The sequence below is a fragment of the Triticum urartu genome, chromosome 3 (assembly GCF_003073215.2).
Source record: "Triticum urartu cultivar G1812 chromosome 3, Tu2.1, whole genome shotgun sequence".
Classification (NCBI taxonomy): Eukaryota; Viridiplantae; Streptophyta; class Magnoliopsida; order Poales; family Poaceae; genus Triticum; species Triticum urartu.
Genome location: NC_053024.1, coordinates 381,497,179 through 381,517,156, shown reverse-complemented (window position 1 = coordinate 381,517,156; position 19,978 = coordinate 381,497,179). Strand labels below are relative to the sequence as shown.

General features: G+C 44.8%; 2 protein-coding genes across 3 annotated transcripts; one reads left to right on the top strand and one right to left on the bottom strand.

The window, feature by feature from the left end:
* Positions 1-11,710: 11,710 nt before the first annotated feature.
* On the bottom strand, positions 11,711-14,352 carry LOC125548385 (UBP1-associated proteins 1C-like). Of its 2 annotated transcripts, none has more exons than XM_048711995.1 (6): positions 14,135-14,352; positions 13,949-14,023; positions 13,432-13,559; positions 12,482-12,935; positions 12,289-12,402; positions 11,711-12,084 (listed from the first exon to the last, which is right to left on the bottom strand). In XM_048711995.1, the coding sequence occupies exons 1-6, from the start codon at positions 14,219-14,221 to the stop codon at positions 11,959-11,961; spliced, it is 984 nt and encodes a 327-aa protein (XP_048567952.1). In that variant the 5' UTR covers positions 14,222-14,352; the 3' UTR covers positions 11,711-11,958. The 2 variants fall into 2 exon arrangements, with proteins under 2 accessions (XP_048567952.1, XP_048567953.1); XM_048711996.1 differs by having other exon boundaries at positions 11,711-12,088; positions 14,135-14,351.
* Positions 14,353-17,856: 3,504 nt separating this feature from the next.
* Positions 17,857-19,734, top strand: LOC125548384 (chitin elicitor-binding protein-like). Its single transcript, XM_048711994.1, has 2 exons — positions 17,857-18,374; positions 18,483-19,734. The coding sequence occupies exons 1-2, from the start codon at positions 18,080-18,082 to the stop codon at positions 18,755-18,757; spliced, it is 570 nt and encodes a 189-aa protein (XP_048567951.1). The 5' UTR covers positions 17,857-18,079; the 3' UTR covers positions 18,758-19,734.
* The last annotated feature ends 244 nt before the right edge of the window (positions 19,735-19,978 follow it).

Genomic DNA, 19,978 nt, shown 5'->3' with positions numbered 1-19,978 from the left:
ATGGATTCACCAAGGCACTACCAGTAAAACCATTTGAAGAGTTCAAGAGGAATCTAAACATAGGATAGTTGAGATTAGGGGAGGGTGTTAGAATTTGTGTGTATCTCTACAATGTACTCTCAACCATCTTCTATCTCTCTCCCTCCCGTACCTGTTTAGGTCACCTTGTAACAACTGAATCCTGTCAATGACTAGCGATCGGTTCCCTCTTCTTGTAAGCCACGGTAGGGTTGTTTTGCCTCGATCAATATAAACCAATGCGGCTCCTCATCGAGTAGGAATGCTTCCCAATCTTATACATTCATCACAAGGTGCGGCATTCAGGAGAACTTTCTTTATGTCTAGAACACTGCTAGCTTTCTTCACAAAACCAAAAAGGCTACCATTCTGCTGAAACTTGATATCACCAAGGCATTCGACTTGGTCTCATGGGCTTACCTGCTTGACATGCTCGAGGCGAGAGGTTTTGGTATTAGATGGCGCGAGTGGATCGCCACACTGCTGTGTACTTCCTCGTCTCATGTTATAATTAATGGCATGTGGTGTTCATTCTACGCAGATGAAATGACGCTTTTTATGGACCCCACGATTGACGACGCCAGGATGATTAACCTGCTCCTAAACTATTTTGTATCAGTGTCAGGGTTGCATACTAACGCCAGCAAGAGCTCGGCCTTGCCTATCCATTGTGGATCACTTGAACTCTCTCGCATTCTGGCGCCACTGGGAGTCCCGACCAAATCATTTCCAATCACATGTCTTGGCATGCCTCTCTCCGTGAGGAACTTAACCAAGATCGACCTAGATCCTTTGCTGATCAAATTCAGTAACAAAGCAAAAACATGGAAGGGGGGCTAATGGTGAAGAGCGACCGCCTTATGCTTCTTAAATCAGGCCTGACCTCTCTAGAAATATATATGATGACAGTACACAGGTTACCGACTTGGGTGTTGAAGCGTATCATCCAAATTCGTCGGGCTTGGTTATGAAGCGGTGAAAGCACCTGCTCAGGAGGCAAATGCGGAGTTGCTTGGAACCTTGTCTGTTGACCAAAGCACCTAGGAGGCCTAGGGGTTTTGGATCTTGCAACATTTGGTTCGACTCTAAGGCTGCGTTGGTTATGGCTAGCATGGCAACAACCGTCGAGGCCATGGGCACGTTCACTTATTCCCTATGATGCAAAAGAATGTTCGCTCTTCTCAGTGGTGACAAAAATCATGCCTAGGGATGGTGGCTTGGCAAGCTTCTGGCATGATCGTTGGTTGCAAGGCCTTTTCCCCAAGATCATTGCCCCTCGCTCTTCAAGATCTCCACCTGCAAAAACCGTTGTGTCCGCAATGCCCTGGCAAAGGAGAATTGGCTAGCTGACCTGGCATCAGGGCTTTCTAATCTCATGGTACCTGAACTAAATAAGCTAGCTACGCTTCTGGATGAGGTGGTACTACAATGTGGAGAGTCTTACAATTTCAGGGCTCCACATACCTTTTGCAATTTCAGGGCTCGGTGGCCATGCAAGGACATGAGCTCAAATGGGTTGCATGGGCACTAGGCAAATGTCATTTCTTCATGTGGACGGCGCTGCTTGGGAAAATATTAACGGCCGGCACATTGCTGCGACGTGGATGAAAAAACAACTACTTCTGCCCTTTGCGCGGAAGGAGTCTCGAAACACCATCCCACTTGATCATTGAATGTCCTTGGTCACGCAGTATCTAGGATGCGATCGCTTCGCTAGCTAGCATGCCAACGGTAAAACCCGTGGCGTGGACAGGACCGACAGTAATCCGGGACTGGAAGCTACAATGCTACTCAAATGCATCACGGGCAAAGAAGAAAGGAGTGTTGTCGCTTGTACACTTGATCTCCTGAGAGATCTGGTGCGAATGAAGCATGAGGCTATTCCAAGGACAACCTCTAGGAAGCGCTTCTTTTATCTAGCTGGTGAGGGATGAAATCAAGCTTTGGAACCTGGTAGGTACATGGATCCCTTTTGATCCAGGTTGAGGCCTTGTAGACTCTGATAATTGATACGTCCATTTTTCATCATGCTTTTATATCGATATTTATTGCATTATAGGCTGTTATTACACATTATGTCACAATACTTATGCCTATTCTCTCTTATTTTACAAGGTGCCCGCAGGTAGGATTCTGGGCTGGAAAAGGAGCAAATATTAGAGACCTATTCTGCACAGCTCCAAAAGTACTGAAACTTCACGGAAGACGTTTTCAGAATATATAAAAAAATACCCAGCGGAAGAGATTCACCAGGGGGGCCACACCCTGCCCATGAGGGTGGGGGGCGCGCCCTACCCCTCTGGGCGCGCCCCCTACCTCATGGGCCCCCTGGTGGCCCTCCGGTGGCCATCTTCTGCTATATGAAGTCTTTCGATGGGAAAAAAATAAGAAGCCATCTTCTCAGACGAAACTCCGTCGCCACGAGGCGGAACCTTGGCGGAACCAATCTAGGGCTCTGGCGGTGCTGTTCTGCCGGGAAAACTTCCCTCCGGGAGGGGGAAATCATCGCCATCATCATCACCAACGCTCCTCTCATCGGGAAAGGGCAATCTCCATCAACATCTTCATCAGCACCATCTCCTCTCAAAACCCTAGTTCATCTCTTGTATCCAATTCTTGTCTCCAAGTTCGGGATTGGTGCTAGTAGGTTGCTAGTAGTGCTAATTACTCCTTGTAGTTGATGCTAGTTGGTTTATTTGGTGGAAGATCATATGTTCAGATCCTATATGCATATTAATACCCCTATGATTATGAACATGTTTATTCTTTGTGAGTAGTTACGGTTGTTCCTGAGGACATGGGAGAAGTCTTGCTATTAGTAGTCATGTGAATTTGGTATTCGTTCGATATTTTGATGAGATGTATGTTGTCTCTCCTCTAGTGGTGTTATGTGAACGTCGACTACATGACACTTCACCATTATTTGGGCCTGGAGGAAGGCATTGGGAAGTAATAAGTAGATGATGGGTTTCTAGAGTGAGAGAAGCTTAAACCCTAGTTTATGTGTTGCTTCGTAAGGGGCTGATTTGGGTCCATATGTTTCATGCTATGGTTAGGTTTACCTTAATACTTTTGTTGTACTTGCGGATGCTTGCAATAGAGGTTAATCATAAGTGGGATGCTTGTCCAAGTAAGGACAGTACCCAAGCACCGATCCACCACATACCAAATTATCAAAGTACCGAACGTGAATCATATGAACGTGATGAAAACTAGATTGACGATATTCCCATGTGTCCTCGGGAGCGCTTTTCTCTATATAAGAGTTTGTCCAGGCTTGTCCTTTGATACAAAAAGGATTGGGCCACCTTGCTGCACCTTATTTACTTTTGTTACTTGTTGCTCGTTACAAATTATCCTATCACAAAACTATCTGTTGCCACTTATTTCAGTACTTGCAGAGAATACCTTACTGGAAACTGCTTATCATTTCCTTCTGCTCCTCGTTGGGTTCGAAACTCTTACTTATCGAAAGGACTACGATAGATCCCCTATACTTGTGGGTCATCAAAACTCTTTTCTGGCGCCGTTGTCGGGGAGTGAAGCACCTTTGGTAGGTGGAATTTGGTAAGGAAAAATTTATATAGTGTGCTGAAATTTACTGTCACTTGTTACTATGGAAAGTAATCCTCTGAGGGGCTTGTTCGGGGTATCTTCACCCCGACCAGTAGAGCAAAGAGTTGCTCCTCAACCTACTGAACCTACTGAAAATGAAAATGTCTGCTTTGAAACTCCTTCGGGTATGATAGAAAAACTGCTAGCTAATCCCTTTTTAGGAGATGGAACAAAACATCCTGATGAGCATCTAATATATGTGGATGAAATTTGTGGATTATTTAAGCTTGCAGGTGTACCGGGAGATGTTGTTAAGAAGAAGGTCTTCCCTTTATCTTTGAAGGGAGATGCATCGACATGGTATAGGCTATGTGATGATATGGGGTCTTGGAATTACAAACGATTGAAATTGGAATTTCATCAGAAGTTTTATCCTATGCATCTTGTTCATCATGATTGCAATTATATATATAATTTTTGGCCTCGCGAAGGAGAAAGCATCGCTCAAGTTTGGGGGAGGCTTAAATCAATGTTATATTCATGCCCCAATCATGAGCTCTCAAGAGAAATGATTATTCAAAAAATGTATGCTCGGCTTTCTGATAACAATCGCACCATGCTTGATACTTCTTGTGCTAGCTCTTTTATGATGAAAACTATTGAATTCAAATGGGATTTATTGGAAAGAATTAAACGCAACTCTGAAGATTGGGACCTCGACAAAGGTAAGGAGTCAGGTATGACACCTAGTTTTGATTGTGTTAAATCTTTTATGGATACCGATATTTTCTGTAAATTTAGCACTAAATATGGACTTGACTCTGAGATAGTAGCTTATTTCTGTGAATCCTTTGCTACTTATGTTGATCCCCCTAGGGAGAAGTGGTTTAAATATCATCCTCCCATAGAAGTAAAAGTAGATGCACCTATTAAAGTTGAAGAAAAGATTGTCACTTATAATGATCCTATTGTTCCTACTTCTTATGTTGAGAAACCACCTTTTCCTGTTAGGATAAAAGATCATGCTAAAGCTTCAACTGTGGTTCGTAAAAGCAATATTAAAACATATACCCCTCATGAGAAAATTAAAGTTGAACCTGATATTGCTATTGTTAAAGATCTCTTGTCTGGTAATATTGATGGGCATGTTATTCATTTCCTTGATGAGACTGCTAGAATTGCTAAACCTTGTGCTAAAGATAAAAACAGACCGGTGGTAGGCATGCCTGTTATTTCTGTTAAAATAGGAGATCATTGTTATCATAGCTTATGTGATATGGGTGCTAGTGCTAGTGCAATACCTTGTTACTTATACAAAGAAATTATGCATGATATTGCACCTGCTGAGATAGAAGATATTGATGTCACAATTAAACTTGCCAATAGAGATACTATTTCACCAATAGGAATTGTTAGAGATGTTGAAGTCTTGTGTGGGAAAACTAAATATCCTGTTGATTTCTTGTTCTTGGTTCCCCACAAGATAGCTTTTGTCCCATTATATTTGGTAGACCCTTCCTGAACACTGTTAATGCTACCATAGATTACAAAAGGGATGTTGTTACTATCAGTTTAGATGATATGTCTCATGAATTTAATTTCTCTAAATTTAGTAGACAACACCGTGAAGAAGAATTACCTAGTAAGGATGAAATTATTGGTCTTGCTTCTATTGCCGTACCTCCTAGTGATCCTTTAGAACAATATTTGCTAGACCATGAAAATGATATGTTTATGAATGAAAGAAGGGAAATAGATGAAGTATTCTTTAAACAGGAACCTATTCTGAAACACAATTTGCCTGTTGAAATCTTAGGGGATCCACCTCCACCCAAGGGTGATCCCGTGTTTGAGCTTAAACCGCTGCCTGATACTCTTAAATATGCTTATCTTGATGAGAAAAAGATATATCATGTTATTATTAGTGCTAACCTTTCAGAGCATGAGGAAGAGGGATTATTGAAAACTCTGAAGAAGCACCGTGCTGCTATTGGGTATACTCTTGATGATCTTAAGGGCATTAGTCCCACTCTATGTCAACATAAAATTAATTTGGAAGAAGATGCTAAACCAGTTCGTGATCATCAACGACGGCTAAATCCTAAAATGAAATAAGTGGTAAGAAAGGAAATACTAAAGCTCCTTGAGGCAGGTATAATCTATCCTGTTGCTGATAGTCAGTGGGTAAGTCCTGTCCATTGTGTCCCTAAGAAGGGAGGTATTACTGTCGTTCCTAATGATAAAGATGAATTGATTCCTTAAAGAATTATTACAGGTTATAGGATGGTAATTGATTTCCGCAAATTAAATAAGGCAACTAAAAAGGATCATTATCCCTTACCTTTTATCGATCAAATGCTAGAAAGATTATCCAAACATACACATTTTTGCTTTCTAGATGGTTATTCTGGTTTCTCTCAAATACCTGTGTCCGCCAAAGATCAATCAAAGACTACTTTTACTTGCCCTTTTGGTACTTTTGCTTGTAGACGTATGCCTTTTGGTCTATGTAATGCACCTGCTACCTTTCAAAGATGCACGATGGCTATATTCTCTGACTTTTGTGAAAAGATTTGTGAGGTTTTCATGGACGATTTCTCCGTCTATGGATCTTCTTTTGATGATTGCTTGATTGGGCAGCTCACATTCAACTACAAGATGATTTGGTTGAGCATATATGGGCTCACCTTGGAAACCAATAGATGTGTCGCCTCTTTTTATTTGCAATGTATTTGTGACAATTTAAATTTCATTTGATTTGTAAACTATGAGATTTTAGTTTAGTTGTAATAACTATGATATTTTTACTCGGATGTGAATAATATGAACTTTGCGAATGTTTTTGATATGTATGCAAAACAAGTGGCAAAAATATGGCCGTGCGGAAGAAAATGTGTCGGCCCGTTGGGCGCACAAACCACCCAAACACGGACGGGTGCGGACGCCGCCTAAAATACCAACCCAAACAGACAAAAAGTAGACAAAAACCGCATCTTTTTGCGTTGGCACGTTGGAGTTGCTCTTACATGCTAAGAGCATCCAAAATTAGCCACCGGCGTTTGCGGACAATGATTGGGCAACACATAAAAATCGTTTGCAAACCTCAAACTTTATACCTCAAATCTGTACTAGCCATGCAGATTAAAAACCTACATACTACGTACATATCTAAATCTATTCATTGTTGTAGATGTCGATGGTCTCCGTGCCCGTCTCCGTGTAGATGGGCAACTACAGAAGCTCTGGCTCATTGTCATCCGAACAAGAGGTGAAGAGATCATCAGTCTCCACCCTCTACTACCGGATGAAGCGTGATTGGCCTCAACATAGGCATCATCATGGATGGACTCAAGGATGGTAGACTTCTCCGCCATCTCTGTCGCTTGCGCGACCTCATACTCCGCCATGATGTCCTCCTTGGCGAAGTCCACGGTTGGCTTCGCCTCCTCCTCTGGCTCCGCCGCCTCTTCCTCCATGGGATGGGGCTCCGCTTCCAGTGAGTCCTCCCCCTCCTCCTCCTTCGACTGCTGCTCCCTCTTCTCCTCCAGCACACCATGATGGGAACTGACATGGTGTGAGACCCATTAGTCGGGACACTGTCAATGGGGCCTTGCATTGCCTCAAGGAGATACTCGACACCTTATCCCCCGCCACTGGTTTCGCTATCAACTTCCAGCCGACGCATGCAGCCCCCAAGCTATCGTCTAAGACCGGGGATGCCCTTGGATGTTGTGGTGAGGGATTCCCCCCGATCATGTCTTTTGCAGTTGCATCAACAAACACTATTACACTATAAGATACATGTAAGGAACACACACTAAGGGCTCATTTGGTTACGGGGATCCTCCCGGATCCTTGCCTATTCCCTGGGTGGAGAAATGTGACACCTTGGATTTTGCCTTTTCTTTTTATTTGGTTCTGTTGAATATTTATTTTGCAAATGGGTTTTTCTAACAATTCATTTGGACTTAACACTTGGAAATATTTTTGACTTTCTTCCAAGTGAAACCTATCATCCTAAACGCCTCCCAAAATATCAACTCTCTCACTCTCTTCCCATGACCAGGTGAACATGGAGTGGACAGGTGGACGTAGGGGAGGTAGCTGAGTGGCGAGGACATGCTGGGGTGGCGTGAGGGGGAATAATGGGCGGTGGCCGAGGGCCCCGATGTCCAGAGCACGCGCTCTTCATGTCGAACAGCTCGATCCCGTGTGGTCACCGCGTGCACTGGCATACACAGTTCTTTTGGGTGGTGCAGACCGTGTCCAATGTGATGTCTCTTCAACGCGGTGTTGTGCAATGCTCTTGGTTTGCCACCTAGCTCAAGGGATGTGACAAGAGGTTGCTGCTCATTTGGCTTGGAGGATAGGGCTAAAATTTGGTGGTTAAACATCACTTAGGAAGGTAGTTAAGTGGTAAAAATTTCAGCTTCATTGGATCAAGGAAAAATATACTTGCCTCACAAACTATCATTTCTGTCCAGAAGCAAAAACATTTTTCCTTGCTGAAAATTTACAAAGGACCAATTTTTGCATGGGAAGGTGAGGCATGATCTAAAGAATATTAGGAAATTTTTTTGAGCAAGAAAATTGATGGTTGCTTCATAGTACCGAGGAAAAAAATGTCATTTTCTTATAGAAAATGAATATAATGCCATAGAGAAAAATTATGTCATGGCAAGGGAGTGAGAGAGATGATATTTTGGGAGGCGTTTAGGATGATAGGTTTCACTTGGAAGAAAGTCAAAAATATTTCCAAGTGTTAAGTCCAAATGAATTGTCTGAAAAACCCATTTGCAAAATAAATATTCAACAAAACCAAATAAAAAGAAAAGGCAAAATCCAAGGTGTCACATTTCTCCACCCAGGGAATAGACAAGGATCCGGGAGGATCCCCGTAACCAAATGAGCCCTTAGTGCGTGTTCCTTACATGTATCTTATAGTGTAATAGTGTTTGTTGATGCAACTGCAAAAGACATGATCGGGGGGAATCCCTCACCACAACATCCGAGGGCATCCCGGGTCTTAGACGGTAGCTTGGGGGCTGCATGCGTCGGCTGGAAGTTGATAGCAAAACCAGTGGCGGGGGATAAGGTGTCGAGTATCTCCTTGAGGCAATGAAAGGCCCCATTGACAGTGTCCCGACTAATGGGTCTCACACCATGTCAGTTACCATCATGGTGTGCTGGAGGAGAAGAGGGAGCAGCAGTCGAAGGAGGAGGAGGGGGAGGACTCACTGGAAGCGGAGCCCCATCCCATGGAGGAAGAGGCGGCGGAGCCAGAGGAGGAGGCGAAGCCGACCGTGGACTTCGCCAAGGAGGACATCATGGCGGATTATGAGGTCGCGCAAGCGACGGAGATGGCGGAGAAGTCTACCATCCTTGAGTCCATCCACGATGATGCCTATGTTGAGGCCAATCGACGCTTCATCCGGTAGCTCAACGGCGACAGTGGACCAAGAAGCCCCACGGCTGTCCACTCCCTCCGGATACTCGCTTCTTGGTCCACTGTCGCCGCTGAGCTCCTAGTGATCTCCTGAATGCGTTGGTGCCACTAGTTCGTTGGATTGTCGCCGAAATCAACAACTCCGACGAGCTCCGCCGCCTGCCGTCTCTGGAGACGAAGATCACCTCATCGTCCGTCCACCCGCGCCTACGTTTCGAAAGAACCTAGTTGTGTTGGAGAAGACCAGGAGTATTGTGACACTCCTCTGAACTAAGGCAAGCTGCAAGGATGGCATTGCAATGGCAATGGTTTCATTTGAATTTAATTCATTATATGCTTCACTATTTAAATGATCCACTTTATAAAACTTGTTGCATTAGATTTATTTCTTGTCACATTACTGTTGTAGACAGTACAAGCTCATGTCAAATGCTATGATCTAGTCTGATGTATCCCTTGTTTATGTTCATGTATCATGACCCGTGCACCACATTGCATACTATGACTCGAATCATTTTCATTCAAGTTAAACCTGATAATAATTCAACTTGAACAAACTATTGATCGAGTCATAGTGCCACTGAATCGAGCTCACCAGTGCAACCACACTTCCCTGGATGGGGAGACCCTAATTCGGTCTATTGTCATGCCTCTCGCTGATGCCTCCAACTAGGGAAGGTTATGCGCTCGCGCTACCCTGGCCCGGTAGGCAGACATAACCTTGTGTGCCCGAGTTGTACGGTACCAATGTACCCATTTGGGACGAGTTTGTTTCAGTTTTGCCACGACGGTGGCTGCCACAAAGGTGGCGGATGTCATGAGTTGACATCGGGGCCACCCATGACATAGCCCAAAGGGGAGTTTGTCGGAGTGGCCGGAAGAGTGTCATGCAATAGATTGGTTTTGTTGGAACATCGTTGGTCCACTCAAATGGAAGCACGAGGCCATGAGTTTCATGGTGTAGGTACAATGTACTAACCTCTGCAGAGAGTATAATCTATCGATAGTCGCGTCCTCAGTCATGGACATAGTTCGTAGTAGGTCACGATGTGGGCAATAGAAATAATTAACCTGCACACTTAATAACACCGAGATGGCACAAGCAGAAGTTGGTGATCGTGTGAGGATCACTATGGTTGGTATTGATGTGGTCGAGTGATGATCACGATGGTAAGATGTTGATGGTGGTTGGTAAGTTGGTCTGAGGGGCCATGATAATAATCCACTTGCACATCATGAATCATAGTATCATGTTCATGCTCATTCATTAACCTGTAAAATGCCTTGTTATTGTTTGTCGTGTTTGATTTGTTTGTTGTAAGCTTGCGAGTACATTCAAAGTACTCACCTAGCGTGTCATGCCAGATGCAGGAGAAGCCGTGCAAGGAGTTGGTGTCGATCAGTACTTCGCGTTCTAGGCCATATCCCAGCTGTGTCCTTGTGGAGTGGAGTCCCGCTACTCCGTCTTTCCGCTGCCGAGTAGGAGTTTTCCTTATCGTCGAGGCCCCTAAGATATCTACTAAATAATGTACATAAGTGCAGCCACACCGTGTGTGCCGCTTGGCCTCGCTTGTCATGTAATATTCGAACATTTGTATCCGCAAGAGATCAATAAAGTGGTTAATTTATGTACCAAATTGTTGTGTGTTGCCAGAAGACTTGATCTCTGGGCTGGCAATGCAAGGTAAACCGGTTGCTCTGAGTCGGGGTGCCATAAAAAACCACGGGATGAATGACCACTATGTTTGGATGCCCACAAGATTGGGGCAGCGCCGCCCCTTCCACGGCATTTCCCTGAAGAGGCTTCCATGCCTCGAGAGGTCACGGAGGAAACCATCGCTCGCTCTCACGAAAAGTGATGATGGGGCTGGAAGCAACCCCCCCCCCCCCACCCCCACCACCCACCCACACACACACACACGCACGCACACACCATCCTCCCTCTAGTGCTCCACATCCCACATCTAAGATTTGTTCCTCTGGGCGTTGTGCCAAAAATCACCCACCACGGCTGGTTGGGAATCCCATGTGGACGTGAAATTTACCCCTAGGGGTTTGTGGCCTTGGGCTTTCTCCCCCTTGCTACCAAATAAGGCCTAAAAGATACACCCTCAGATTCATTATTATAAGATGTTTTAATTGTCTAAATCAAATGTATATTAGACATGTTCTACAGTGTTTGTTCGCACATTTTAGTCTGTATGTAAATTATATTAAAATATTAAAATATCTTATAATAGTGAACGAAGGGAGTACTGTTTCAAAGTATAAGACGGAAACAGAGGTAGCAGGACGACTCGTTCGCAGCATAACTACATGCATCATCCTCCAGACCTCCAAGCACAATATTATTCTACTCCCTCCGTCACAAATTACTTGGGATGAATGTAATATTCAAACTTATTCTGAATCACATGTATATAGGCATGTTTTAGTATTCTGAATCAAATATATATAAGCATGTTTTAGTGTGTTTGTTCACTCGTTTCGGCTCATATGTAGTCCATATTGAAATATCCAAAACATCTTATATTTGCTAACATTTCAGCTTGTATGTAGTCCATATTGAAATATCCAAAACATTGCAAACATTTCAGCTTGTATGTAGTCCATACTGGAATATCCAAAACATCTTATAATTGTGAACAGAGGGAGTACAAGGTACACAGACTGAGAGCTGTGTTGCTGATATGACGGTACCAAAACACAGGCAGCTCGCATTTCTTGATTGCATATATAGTTTCAATTTGCACAGGAGTTGCAACGCCAAATATACTGAAAAAGTTCACAGCATCTGGAGCAACAAAATCGGTTTGGTCCCACTGTTCCAAAAAAAAATCAAACACAAAGTTCCTGTATCTTGGAACAGTTTTCTCTGCAAATGACACAGGCACATAACAAATCCAAAATTGACAACCCCAAAAATAATACTGCCTGTATCATTTCCCCTGACATTTTAGTAACATCTTAAATAGAGCACAAGAAAATGTCTGAGGACTATGATTCTTCATTCTTGGCCACCAATCTAATGTTCTTCCCATCCACAGAAAACCTGGAGCTCGAAGCTATCTACAACAAACGAAACAGTATCATTGCATCATTGAGCAAGAGTCCAAACAAGGAGAAAATAGGTACTCCCTCCGTCCCGAATTACTTGTTGCTCAACGGATGTATCTAGCACTGAAATACATCTAGATACATCCAAGAGCGACAAGTAATTCCAGATAAAGTAAGTATTTAACTGCAGTTTTATCTTTCATGCTAATTACCTTGTCCATCAACAGAGCATGCAGCTGCTCCTTATCTTTCAACAGACCACATTCTAAAACTTCCCTGATAACTAGCTTTTGTAGCTTCTTTAACTTCATAGCTCCATCCAAATTCTGTAAGAAAACATCAGCTTAACTGTAACACCAGGTAGCAACAGAAAACTGACAAAAGCAACATCGAATATAGCTTTACCGTCTCTAGTATCTTCGTAATAATTTTCTTCCACTTGATTTTCTGCTTCTTAATATCTTGATGATTGGCACCAATGACCAGTTCTTCTGCAGCACTTTTGCTCTTTGTTTTGAGTTCCGCTTCTCCATTTTCAGATTGTATCGCCTCTCCAGTCTTCAAGTTCGATAAAATTTGTCTTTTTGCATTATCTGGCTCCTCGGAGGTTGTGCTATCTGTTCTCTTTCTCTTCACAACATCTTTGTCAGCATCTCTTTCACCGTCAGCACCCTTCCCGTCATTTAGTTCTGTAGATGCTGTTGTTGGTGCTCCACCAGTTTCCTTGTCGCTTGGAGTTTGTTCAGCTCCATTTTCTTGCTTCTGAGAAGCATGAAAGGCTTTTGCTTTTGCCCTATGTTTCCTGCCATCAGCATGCCCCAAGAGAGTTTGCTTGCTGGTGGTAGTTGTATTGCATAGGCTGAGATGCAAACCCGGGATAGTTATGTTAGAAGGCATGTTAGTGAAAACTGAGACTGCTTAAGCTGAAATGACCTGACTTCATGGTCAAAAAAGGGATTAATTATCTAAACAGCAAGGACATGAGTGCTCTACACATCTGAAGTTTCCATAATGAAAAGATCCCCAAACTAGGGCGGTCATGAAAAGCATTTGCTAATACAATCAACCAACAAAATATAATAAAGAAGTTTCACAGCTTGGGACTTATAAAACTTTCAACATTGCCTTATTTTGGTATGTTCCTATAGGGGCACCACATTATTATGCATCAGGCTCACCGCTCATGTATTTCAGAGATGTTCCAGTCAAGCTGTTCGTGAATGGTGACAACAGTAGCATAATATAAACTTCAACGATTTCGAATATATTAGTTCAGAGATACAAATATGGAGCATGGTTTTACTACAGAACCTGCAAATACCATTGTATATATACTGAGGATCACGTTAGCATACCTACAGAACCAAGGAGGGCGTGTCGACAACCCAACATTGATGTCAACATCGGCATTTGGCTTTGGCTTGTCTGGCTTACCCTGTGCATTGCTGGATGGCTTGTTCAGTCCCTTGGGACCATACTTCTCCTGAAATGACAATAGATCAGAGAAATGAGTACCTAAGCACCGATAATTAACTAGCATTTGTTCCAATGTCTATTACAGAGAACGCACTCTGAACAACCCATTCGAAATACTGATTTGTGCCCTGAACTAACCCTTCCGTGGTTTACAAACTGGGGATCCAGGCAGGCCGACACAACAATTCACATTAAGAACCTAAGCTAAAAATATACGTATATTAAAAGGCACACTTAATCGCCCCCAAAGGCTGCAACCTTACACGCCAATTATCCCAATCCAGCAACCAAAAATTACATGTTATCCAAATTGTACGGACATACATGTCACGCTTCATCGGAATCCTATAACAGAAAAGTAAATTTCATAACAGGGAGAGAAGCAATGGAACTCACGGCCTCGGAGATGCACTGGGTGTGCGTCTGGACGGTGCCCTGGCCGAAGACTGCGCCGCAGTCGATGCAGGAAAGCTGCACAAAACCGAACCAAACAGTCGCACAATAGCATGTCAGTATCCCAATAAGCAAGCTAAATCCACGCGGGGGGAAGTAGAGGCGGGAGAGAGAGAGATGGCGCGTCACCTTGTAGGCGGAGCATGAGCGGAAGTGGCCGGCAAGCTTGGGCTTCTTGAGGTTCTCGCCGCAGTCCTCGCACTGAAACCAAACCATTGCGGCGTTCCGGAGGTTTCCGGAATGCGTCTCGGGGCCGGACCGGCAAGGTGCGTGCGCTAGGGTTTTTGGCTGCGGGGAGGCGATGCGAGACAAGAAGAGGAGAAGGGCGCAAGCAGGGTTTTCCCTGCTGCTGGGGTGGAGCATTCTTCTGGGGGAATGGCCGAAGGGCCCATCTACAATCTTGCCATCTTGGGCTGGGCTTTCGCGAGCTAGTCAAGTTTATTTATCAAAACACTAGCTATGTCTCAAAAATTTCTCAAAAAAAAAGGCTATGTCTCAAAACGATTCTTAAAAATAAAACTACTCCCTCTGTTCCTAAATATTTGTCGTTTTAGAGATTTCAAATGGACTACCACATACGGATGTATATAGACATATTTTAGAATGTAGATTCACTCATTTTGCTCTGTATATAGTCACTTGTTGAAATTTTTAGAAAGACAAATATTTAGGAACGGAGGGAGTATGTCTCAAAACCCCTCAAAAAAGAAAACTATGTCTCCGAAAATAATAATCAAACACTAGCTCCAAAGGCCTATTCAGAACTCCCCAGGTTTCTTCTTAAGTGGTTGTTTGGACCGATGTCGATGCTAGGCATCAGCCGATCGGCGCCAGCCCCCAACCAGTTGCGTCAGAAACGTCTGATGAGGCAAAATGGCTTTGTCCTCCTCGCATCGTGTAAGCGAGATGGAGATCCCCCCACCCCACTTCCTTCCTTCGTCGGCCCAGCCGCGTTCCTCGCTTCCTTTCACGACAAGCGTTAGCGGGCTCGCCACCCGCCCCACTGGCATCACCGGATAGTCGCCCACACTGTGTCGTCATCAGCGCTAGTTGCACTCTCTCCCTGCCGGTTGCAACGTCGTGTCTCGTCGGGTCCAGCACCGCCCTGTTCCAGCACACAACGAGCCGGCTGCAGCATCGATTGGCGCAAAATCTAACACCTGTCCGAGCACCGCCCATCGTCGATCGCAGCCCCAACGTCGCCCTTGGGGTTGCAGCTTCTGCGCCAATGGTCCTGAGTGGTCGCTCCGGATTACTGCGTATAGTGATGGCGCATTTTGGCCCTGACATCTTCAACTTCATTTGCGCATAGTCTGGCACAATGAGAAACTGTGCGAACGTTGTTCGGCCTAGCAACATGTGGTAACCACTCCGGAAAGGGACTATGTCAAAGCCCAAAGCAGGACACTACATCCAGCGTGACCCTCACCATGAATCAAGCTTCCATGTCCGGGATGATACCCTTAAATTTGTCTTACTAGGCCCGATGCGCGATGACTAGAACTGCATTTTTTAGAGTTTCCGCATATATAAGATTGAGACTGCGGCCACCATCCATGAGTTTCTGCGTAGACAAGTCAGACTACACATCTGTGACGGACAACATACAACTCATTTGCTATTTAGAAAACTTACAACCCATTTACTATTTTTATGGAATTTTTTGCCGCCCATTTTCTTTTTTATCATTGTTGCCTATTTTCTGTCAAGGATAGGGTTAATAATTCAACGGAATTTCATTGAAATTTCGCATATTTTGGTGGTCTTCAGACTATTTTTAATCCTGAAATTTCGATTCAAATTCAAACTAATTTCATGATATATTTGAATTATGTTAAAATTCAATAAAATTTTAAATCTCAAAACACTAAAAAAAATTGAAACTAATTGACTATTTGCCGTGTTTTTATATTTACACTCCATTTCATATTACTTTTAAGATATACAACCCTTTTTTGGGCCAGACCGAATGCTTCCCTGCTTGTCTTGAAAGATTTGCAGCCCAACACGGCGGAGAAAAACAAATCGGTCTGGGTTGGCTATTCTTCCAAAACAAATAAAGCTTGGCTAGCCATTTTCACAAAGAAAAAACAGTTGGGTGGGTCATGCTGTAAACATAAAATGAAATCCTGGGCTAGACGGGCCACAGACCCCGCACAGCCCAATTGATATTGTGCTCTCTCTCAAGAACAACAGTAAAAACCGACTCGAACTGCTTTGTCCTAGGTGTCAACCGCTCTTTGTGCAATTCTCTCGTTTATTGACTATACAATGACAATGTCGTGAGTCCCACATGTCAACAAACCATTAGGAGCAAGCATTTTGCTTGTAGTAATAAGGAGGCACTTGTTTGCGTACGATAATGGACTTGGTGGGTCCCTGCTGTCATTCTCTCCACGTACAGTCCTCTCCCGATTCATCTCATCTGTTGACCATGTTGAGGGCGCCAGACGGTGACCCCGCGGCGAGTGCACCAAGGCGGAGGACAACGGAGAGGCTTCTGACAGGAATGGACATGAGCTGGGGAAGTTGCGACAGTGTAGTCGCTGGCGGAGGGGGGGTATGAGGGTTGACTGGTTCGGGTGCGGGGTGAGGTTGCCATCTTCGGAGAATAACAGAAGGAATGGAGGGGTGGCTTGGCTGGCGCTTGGGTAGCATTTGTCAGCACCGAAAGTGGGAGCAGATGGTCCAGTCGATGCTATAGGAAAAAGATGAGAGATTGAAGAAGCACATCAGCCCTTGGATGTAAATCCAAGGGCTATAGCTGTCAGAGTCACTTGTTGACTAATTTTTTTAGGGAAAGTTTGTTGACTAATTAGACAACGTCTTGCGTAGGCTTCAACTTTATGGGCCCAAATTGTCAGTGTCCAAATATGTGGCAGACATGCAACCCATTTTTTAAGAATTTGTAGCCCATTTGCTTTTTTTTCTAAATACACCCATTTGTTAGGCTTGGTGAAAAATAATGTTATAGACACGCAAACCATTTACATTTTTTTGAAATACACCTATTTTCTGAAAAAATAAACCGGGCTAGGTGAGACATGGGATTAATTATAAAAAAACATTAGATAATATCCCGCGCGTTGCTGCGGGAACTCTTATTCAATCGTATGCACATGATAGGATACATAAATTGAATAAAATCATTTGCATGGTAGATATATGATTTTGAGATGAAAAAGGTTGCAACATACTACTTGGAAGGGTGATTTAAAGATAGATAGCATTCCTCTCTTTGCGTGCAACAAAGAATAATACTCCCTCCATTTTTATATACAAGGCCACTATGGGATATACATTTTGCATCTATACAAAGCCACCAACAGTAATCGAGGCAAAGTTAATGAATTTTCACGTACTTGCATGAATGCAGTCATAATGACAATCAGCTACTTCCTCCACTCAGTTTCTTTACATGCATGCGAAGTATTAATGATCCCAGTAAACAAGAAGAAAAATTGACTTGTAAAATAGGCATTAAATTTTACATTGGTACCTGTAATTTAAATTTGTGGTCTTGTATACAAAAATGGAGGGAGTATATTGTCCAAGCGATTCTACCTGGCAATTTGCAGCGACCGCAGTACTGGGAGAGTGACGATTTAATCGATCCGATGGATTCACTAGTTTGAGAACCACCGTACACGACGCCGATTATCCTCTGCCATCGACCAAATCAACAATTAGAGCAAATTTAATGGGGCGATTTATTTTGTTTTTCTGGATCATCTGAACAGAAAACTTAGCTTAATGGGGTGAGCCAAACGGACGTACATGTCCATCTGTTGTCCGTTTGTCATCTGCCCCGACTCAAACTGAGCCTAAATTTGAGCCACAAATGGATCCACGATGGACAAAAGTAGGCGCTCCCCTCATCCGCTGCTACCCTCCCGTGTCCGCCCTGGTCCTACTAGTCAGTGACACAGCACGGGCCGCTCAACCGGGAACTGCAGCCGAGATCACCACCCAGCCGAGTGCCGCCACGAGCCGCCGTCCTCGACGGCGAGGCCTCCGCCTCCTCCCTCGTCCTCGCCGGCGAGGCCTCGGGTCACTGGCCAAGCCGCCGCCGCCATGCGGCGGCGGCTGGATCTCGCGTCATGCGGTGGCGGCTGGATCTCGCGTCGTGCGCGGACGGCGGCTGGAGCTCGCGTCGTGCGGCTGGAGTTCTGGGTGCCGCAACCCTGCACATGCGACCCTGTCGGAGGGGATCCCGTCGTACACCTCACGTACGTTGCGCCTGCTGGGAGCTCCGTCGCCGGGATTGCGAATGAGTACGGGACCACAGAGGAGACGATACTGGTGCTCAACCGCATGCCCGACGCCAAGAGCCTCCTCGTCGGCCAGGTCTTCGACGTGCCGCTCCGAGGTATACCGCCACAAAGTTCTCTCTTTTCTTGTTGCTAACCTGCTATTACTTCAAGATTCAACCCTTTTACAATGCATTTTGCCTTCTTCTTTTTGTGCTCCATCTCAGCGGCGCTGGAGCTCGCGTCATGCGGCCGCGGCTGGAGCTCGTGTCCTCCACCGGCACATGCGGTGCGAGGAGGGGCATGGCGACGGTGCCGGCGAGACAGGGCGCGTGCAGAGCGGGTGCTGACTGGTGTTGCTCCGTCCGTGCATGTCCGCATTTGTGTCCCGCATTGGATGCATCCTCCGTCCGCGCCTGTCCGCGGCATGTCCGCTACGCGGACGAAAGACACAAACAAACAAAAGGGGACAAAATACGTGTCCGTTTGGTCGCCCCATTAAAGTTTCTCTTACAGCGGCTCCACTGTTTCTCACAGGATTTGTGGATGCGTGGCATGTGCCACTGGAACTGGGTGGCAATGTGGCATGCACGGGAAGCACCCGATCGCCTAGTTGCCCGATCTCCCACTTTTGGAACCAAAAGCCAGGATGTCGAAGAAGCCAGAGGACAAAGCTACTGAATTTGTTCTGGATGGGTCGTCCAGTCCAGCCATGACTGGGACAACAACTCAGCACATACTCGTAGCTGATGCGTCATCTTTCATGGAGACTTCAGATTTCGATTGGAGGGAAGATGGGTGTTTTCATCTGCAATGTAAATACATAATACACACCCGAGTCTTCATATTTTGGGCACGTGCTGGTGGTTCCGGCGACGGCGAGTTGATGGCTTGACACTCGAACACCGTCTAGTAAGATTTGCGGCTGCGGATCGTCGTCGCCTATCTCGCCCGGGGACTGCGGAGAGCGGAGAGTCTCTGCCATGGATGGGCTCCTCCTGGTATGGTTTGTGGTCGCTGGGTGAGATCTCCATAAAACGAAGTGCGAGATCTCTTTGGAGGAACAGACGTAGATGTGTGTGAACTGTCATGAAGAGATGGAGGGTGCTTCAGAGTGTACTGGAGGGAGATGGGACTCCACAGTTCGTTCATTCCCCGTTGGCTTGGTATGTATTTATGATGACAGATGAATGGCTTTGTCGATACTGATAACGAAAGACGGACAGGAACCAATGCGTATGAAAAAGAAATTAAATAAGGTTGCATTAGTTCGACGGAGAAGATGAATAGGATCAAGTAATGGGTGGGGGAATGATCACTGATAATATACTGATTGCTTAGGAATGCATACATAAGATCAAGAATAAAAGAGCTGGCCAGTCGAGTCTTTGTGCCGTCAAGTTGGATATGCACAAAGCATATGACAGGGTAGAGTGGTGTTTCCTCCGGAATATGATGATTACCTTGGGATTTTATGAACAATGGGTGGAGATGATAATGGCTTGTGTTAGCTCTGTTAAATATAATGTGAGATTTAACTCTCACGAGACGGACTCGTTTATCCCTACTCGTGGGATTAGACAAGGGGATCCACTGTTCCCTTACCTTTTCCTACTTTGTGCAGAAGGTCTATCCAGTCTATTGCTGTTTGAAGAAGAAGCTGGTGACATAGAGGGAATCAAAATATGCAGAAATGCACCGTCAGTATCACACCTATTATTCG

What these genes read in the sequence shown, in the direction of transcription:
- LOC125548385 (XM_048711995.1), bottom strand. Translation starts at nt 14,221, where the DNA reads ATGGTTTGGTTTCAGTGCGAGGACTGCGGCGAGAACCTCAAGAAGCCC. An exon ending in TTACGAAGATACTAGAGACG is followed by an intron (nt 12,403 to 12,481) that starts GTAAAGCTATAT and finishes GTTTTCTTACAG; the next exon opens with AATTTGGATGGAGCTATGAA. An exon ending in ATGCTCTGTTGATGGACAAG is followed by an intron (nt 12,085 to 12,288) that starts GTAATTAGCATG and finishes TGTTGTAGATAG; the next exon opens with CTTCGAGCTCCAGGTTTTCT.
- LOC125548384 (XM_048711994.1), top strand. Translation starts at nt 18,080, where the DNA reads ATGCGGCGGCGGCTGGATCTCGCGTCATGCGGTGGCGGCTGGATCTCG. An exon ending in CTTCGACGTGCCGCTCCGAG is followed by an intron (nt 18,375 to 18,482) that starts GTATACCGCCAC and finishes GCTCCATCTCAG; the next exon opens with CGGCGCTGGAGCTCGCGTCA.